Raw genomic sequence first — 6245 nt, 5'->3', positions numbered from 1 at the left:
CACTCCATACTTTCGTCTCCTCGGACACCCACCATCCTATGACCATCTACGAGTCTTTGGGTGTCTATGTTTTCCCAATACCTTAGCCACCAGCCCTCACAAACTCGCCCCCGGTCATCCCGATGTGTCTTCCTCGGGTACCCCCTCGAGCACAAAGGCTACCGCTGCCTTGACCTCGTTTCTCACAAGGTCATTATTTGTCGGCAGGTCACATTTGACGAGACGCAATTTCCTTACTTCCCAGCACCTGCCACACCCCGACCCTCACCCCTGCCCGCCATAGCGCATCCTGGCATCGAAATCCTCCCCGAACCCCGAGCCTTACCTACCTCATAGCCATACCACCCGCGATCCTCCGCGGGATCCGCGCGGATCGGCTCCACTCAGCCGCCCTTCCCCACCTCGGGGCTATCGCCACCATGCACTCCACCCGCGCCACCCCCGCCATGCACTCCCATGCACGTAACCCCCGCGCCTCCCACGCCAACAGCCAACCCCGCGCCCCCAACCCCGCGCGTCCAGTCCCCCAACCCCGCGCCATCTGGGCCACCCACCAGCAGCCCCACCAGCAGCCCCACCAGTTCCTTTGCGCCTGCTGATCCTCCCGCCCGCCCCATCCCTCCCCTTCCCCCACGAGCTGTTGCCGTCCAGCCACCAACGAATTTGCATGGCATGCGCACCCGCAGCAAGACCGGTTTCTCCCAACCAAAACAGACCATCTCCCTACACGCCTCCTCTCCTACGCTCAGCCCCATTCCCTCTTCCTACCGAGCGGCCCTCAAAGACCCTAACTGGTACAACGCTATGCTCGAAGAGCTTAATGCACTGACTCGGAATAAAACTTGGTGTCTAGTGTCTCGTCCTGCAGGTGCCAACATTGTTACAGGCAAATGGATATTCCGGCACAAGTTCAATCCTGATGGCTCCCTCTCGCGGTACAAAGCACGGTGGGTGCTCCGCGGCTTCACTCAGCAAGCTAGCGTGGACTACGGCGAGACCTTCAGTCCGATTGTCAAACCGGCCACCATCCGCACCGTCTTGAGCGTCGCTGCGGGGCAATCGTGGCCTATCCATTAGCTCGACGTGAAGAATGCCTCCCTCCACGGCCATCTCACCGAAACCGTCTACAGTCACCAACCGTCCGGCTTCGTCGACTCTACTTCGCTGTCCCATGTGTGCCGCTTGAACCGTTCCTTGTACGGTCTCAAACAAGCGCCGCGCGCCTGGTTCGCCCGGTTCACCGCTCACCTCCGCACGCTCGGCTTCCTCGACTCGCGGGCTGACTCCTCGCTCTTCATCCTTCGCCGCGGGGGTCAGCTCGCCTACCTGCTGCTATACGTGGATGATATCATCCTCACCGCCAACTCGCGTGCTGCCCTCGACTCCATCATTCGGGCCTTGCACCGTGAGTTTTCCATGACGGATCTTGGCGCTCTCCATCATTTCCTGGGGATTAACGTCACCACCACCAACCGCGGGCTGTTTCACTCCCAGGAACAGTATGCCCTCGAGATCCTTGATCGGGCCGGCATGCTCAACTGCAAGCCGCTCTCCACTCCGGTCGACACCCTCGCCAAGCTGTCTACTGCCACCGGGGAGCTCTTCCACGACACCTCGCTCTACCGCAGTCTGGCCGGGGCGCTTCAGTACCTTACACTGACCCGCCCTGACCTCTCCTACGCCGTACAGCAGTGCTACCTCTTCATGCATGCCCCTCGCGACTGCCACTTCCAGCTCGTGAAACGGATTCTTCGGTATCTTCGCGGCACAACGCACCTTGGTCTTCAGCTTCATCGTGCCCCCACTACCGAGCTGGTGGCCTACTCCGACGCTGACTGGGCCGGGTGTCCCGACACCCGTAAGTCCACCTCCGGCTACTGCGTGTTCCTCGGGCCTAACCTCGTCACCTGGTCGTCGAAGAGGCAGCACACCGTCTCCGCTCCAGCGCGGAAGCCGAGTACCGTGCGGTCGCTCACGCCGTCGCCGAGTCTGTCTGGCTCCGTCAACTCCTCACCGAGCTTCATCATACTCCGTCTCACGCCACGGTGGTCTATTGTGACAATATGAGCGCGGTCTACATGTCCAGCAACCCGGTGCAACACCAACGCACGAAGCATATCGAGATCGATCTCCACTTCGTGCGTGAGCGCATGGCGCTCGGTGAGATACGCGTCCTGCACGTTCCAACAAGCTCGCAGTTCGCCGACATCTTCACCAAAGGGCTGCCGACGACCGTCTTCCACGACTTCCGTTCCAGCCTCAACGTTCGCGAACCCCACGTGGTGGCTGCGGGGTGGTGTTGGAGCACGTCACCAGCCCCATCACGTACAGGAGGATAACTCTCCACGTCCTGGTCTCTAGGATCACTAACTGCATGCGCACGTTTGTCCCGCACGTATAGTTGATCGTGGGCCTCGTGCCGTTGTAATCTCTCTCCCTCCCTCTTGTACTCTCTCTCGTGCATGTATATAAGCACGCCCCTACGGTGAATACAATCAGAGTGAGAGTTACCTAAACTAGCTAGGGGGGCGGAGAGTTTACGATGAAAAATTTATTTACCTTCTTTGTGTGTGCCATCTCAAAGTCTTCATCCTCGCACCGCTGTGCTATGAGCTTGTTATACTGCAGCACAAAACGGTTGAGAGGTGCTGAAAGCGAAACATAGCTTTTCAGCACATTATTCATGCACTCATTACGTTGTGTGCTACACATCTTGGCGCAGAAGTTCGAGCTGAGGTAGGGTTTGGCCCATTTGTCACGGCAATCATATATATGTGCCATGTACCTGTTGCCAGCAAGTCCATAGGTGTCCATCAGATAAGCCCATCCACGGTCGAACTCATCGACAGTCATCATCTCATTCGTGAGACGATTAAAGTCAATTCGGAATGGGGTCCCTTTCTTATATAATGCCCCAAGATTCTCCTTTATACTTTTCATAACGTGCCATTTTCACAAACAGTGGACTGTAGAGGGCATTGTATGAGCGATAGCAACTTCCATCTGCCGGCATTGATCTGATAATTCACAGAACAAATGAGTCAGGATTTATAAGGAGGAATGCATGCCTTATATACAGACAAACATGACACCAAGTTGCCTGGTACCTGTGAGTATCGTCTGTGGCATCTTCCCGCCCTTGGCTTCAACAAAGGTAGAAAATGCCCACTTGAATGAGTCTTCTGTTTCTTCTCTGAGAATAACACACCCGAACAGCGCGGATTGGTAGTGATTGTTCACTCCAACGAAAAGACCCACAGGCATCTCATACAGATTACTCTTATAAGTGGTGTCGAAGGTCAGCACGTCACCAAACAGATGATAGTCAGCTCGGCTCTTCGAGTGACATGAAAGAATGCCATGCACACGCCTCTCTGAGTCGACCTTCACCGCGTAAAAAAAATCAGGGTTTTGCGCTTGCATCTTACTGAATATATCGAGCGTCTTCGTGATGTCGTCGAGGCTTGAATCGTGTGCGAGGGTTGCGCATAGATTCTTCAAACAACGCTTGCCGAAGGGAACCTCTTCGTGACGCCCGTGTATATCGGACATCACGCCATAAACCTTGTTCATAGGGAAGTTGTTAGACCGCATATGCTTGATCAGTTCTTTGATGGACGAGTCAATGGTATTGTGGCACTTCCACACCTTCTTCTCTCTGGCAGTGTCTGCAAGCTCGTGGTTATGGGTCAGGACGACTGTGGAGAAGTACCTTCCATCATCTGCAGTCCTCTTTAGCCTGACCATAGCCTTGCATTTTGTCCTAGCAGATTTTGTGTTCTCCTCCTTGTTGGATCCCTGCGTTGGATGTAACACACTAATAAGCTCTATCGTGCGTGGAACGAAAGCAAAAGAATGCATAAAAAAATGGAACCCTGTGTATGATCCAAGAGTTTTTCCCACCTCGCACGAGCAGAGGAATTCATGCATTGTTTTGTAGCATGCGGGCTTCGTGGTATACTTGTTTCCCCGCTTGATCCCGAACCCAACTTCCCAAGAATAGGCGTTGTAAAACTCGCGCGCCTCTTGCTCTGACGAGAAGACCATACCCATGGCCGGCTCGAAGACGACATGCGAGCCTCTCTCCACGGCGAGGCTAAAGGCACGCTGGATTGAGTTGGTCCGACCTCCCCCCTCCATTGTCGATCGGCTGCAGGAGCTGCCGTTGCGGTTTCTGAGAAAAGATCAAGTAGGTATGAAATATCAATATGGGAAGCCAGAATTTGGATCACAAGTGATGGGCGCCACATCACCTCTGACGGCGCGCGTATCTCTCGGTGGCGACCAGTGGCGGAGACAAGAGGGGGGAGCAGGGGCCTGCCCCCCCCCCTAATGATCGAGCGATGCTGTCTAATTAGCGATACGAAGCATGTAATCCCACGTATATCTACATACTTGCCCCCCCCCTATCTAAGCGTTAAGTTTAGAAAAGGGAATAAGGCCCATGTGAAGCCCAATAGTAGTCAGGTTGGGCTATTGGCTCAAGTCTCCTCGGGCGTTGTGCTCTCCTGTGATTAGTACACAGAAAAATATCCGCAGCCGTTCCGTGCCCTAGCCTGCCCGGCCGCCTCTGCTCTCCCAGCCCTGCTGCTACTCTTGATCCTATTCTTACGGCGACGGCGTGACGCAACTTTCTTCAGTTGCCAAATCTTCCGGATCTAACCCACGGGAACTAGCTAAGGACACATGGTTTAACACATCACTACATCACATCATCTAATAATCTCAATTCCCGTCTTGTATTATTGTTCAATTTATACATCAGCTTTTTGTTGTTTACTTGTTTCGGTTGTGTGATTTCTGATGGTACGATCCTATCTTGTACTGTCCTTGAGATAATCGTGATCATGATGCGAATTATATTATATAAGTTCCTATTTGTGATGCAAAATTTTCATTTGTCGAACAACTAATTGTGTTGGACGAAAATTTATTATACGTATAGCAAGGTTCTAGTTATTTACTTTTGCTCCAGAAAAAATGAACTTGACTTGGCCCCCCCTATACCAAAATCCTGGCTCCGCCCCTGGTGATGACGGAGGTAGGGGGCGACGACTCGTGGTCGACGTTGGTCTGAGACCGCGGCGAGGGCATGCCGGCCGTGCAGCCGTCTGTGCGAGCGGGCTGAGGTGCAGGAATAGCCCCTCCATTGCAATCGATCACCGTATCTTCAAACGCTACGGTAAACGTGAGAGGCTCACCCCCCGCGCCGGCCCCCATGAAGTGGACGCGACGCGCGCCTTCCGGCAGGATCACGTCGCGCGCGCGTAATGAACCGGCGAGCTGGCTTCCCTCGGAGGTACCCACGGTCGATGGTGGCGGCGTTGCCGAGAACACTACAGCGAGTGGCAGATGCTAAGATACCAGATGCGGGGATCCTAACCAGCAAAAACACTAGGGAATATAGAATGGAAGATCAACTACTACTTACCTCCGGCTGTAGCATCATGCGGGCTATCCATTCCAGCCGCCACTACCGAGCACGGCGATGGAGACGAGCTTCAACTGGGCTGCGTCTTTTCGCAGATCCCCGTTCAGCAATTGGTGTTGTAGATGCCAAACGAGGACGCACAAAAATGGTTAGCGACACCACGGCTTTTTAGTTTTCACAGACACCCACCGAAAGCGGCATGCCGGGGACCCCGATGATGCAGTGCTTTTTTTGTCTCCATAATTTGGGATTCGTTTACAAAAATATATCGTACAAATCGTGGGCATTACGTTCTGAGTATCGTTTTTGCATAGACGTGGTCGTACGTGGTAATACGGGCATCTCACGACACAGACTCCCACGATTTCGTGTTTACGGTGAGAACGCTTTACAGTTTTTAAAGTCACGATTTACGTTTTTGTACATTTTTTTGGTCACCAGGTAACACATGGACACACAGACAAAGTGGGCTATTCGACCCTAAATTCGATCTGGCCACACTAAAAAAAAGTTCGATCTGCCCTATGAAGGCGCGCCAATGGGTCGGATTGCGTTTACTTAACCACAAAAAATAGGGTGTGTCTAGAGCACATCTAGATGTGCTTTAGTTATTGCACATCTAAATGAGTGAATCAAGCACAAAGAGAAAATAAAAAAATATCCACACGAATCTCGACGTAAGATCAATGACATAGGACTTAGATGTGCAATACTTATGGCACATCTAGATGTGCTTTAGCAAAACTGCAAAAAATAACACGTTAGAAACCACACGCACCAGTTGGTAAGATGCAGAAATGTTACTTGTTTTTTG

The 6245-nt window shown here is 52.9% G+C and overlaps 1 protein-coding gene across 1 annotated transcript; it reads right to left on the bottom strand.

Moving 5' to 3' along the window:
- Nucleotides 1-2995: 2995 nt before the first annotated feature.
- Nucleotides 2996-4128, bottom strand: LOC125541387 (protein FAR1-RELATED SEQUENCE 5-like). Its single transcript, XM_048704814.1, has 2 exons — nt 3904-4128; nt 2996-3798 (listed from the first exon to the last, which is right to left on the bottom strand). The coding sequence occupies exons 1-2, from the start codon at nt 4051-4053 to the stop codon at nt 3070-3072; spliced, it is 879 nt and encodes a 292-aa protein (XP_048560771.1). The 5' UTR covers nt 4054-4128; the 3' UTR covers nt 2996-3069.
- Between the last annotated feature and the right edge of the window lie 2117 nt (nt 4129-6245).

This window comes from Triticum urartu, chromosome 2 (genome assembly GCF_003073215.2).
Source record: "Triticum urartu cultivar G1812 chromosome 2, Tu2.1, whole genome shotgun sequence".
Taxonomy (NCBI): domain Eukaryota; kingdom Viridiplantae; phylum Streptophyta; class Magnoliopsida; order Poales; family Poaceae; genus Triticum; species Triticum urartu.
The sequence above is the reverse complement of the archived record's forward strand: the minus strand, read 5'-3'. Positions and strand labels throughout refer to the sequence as shown.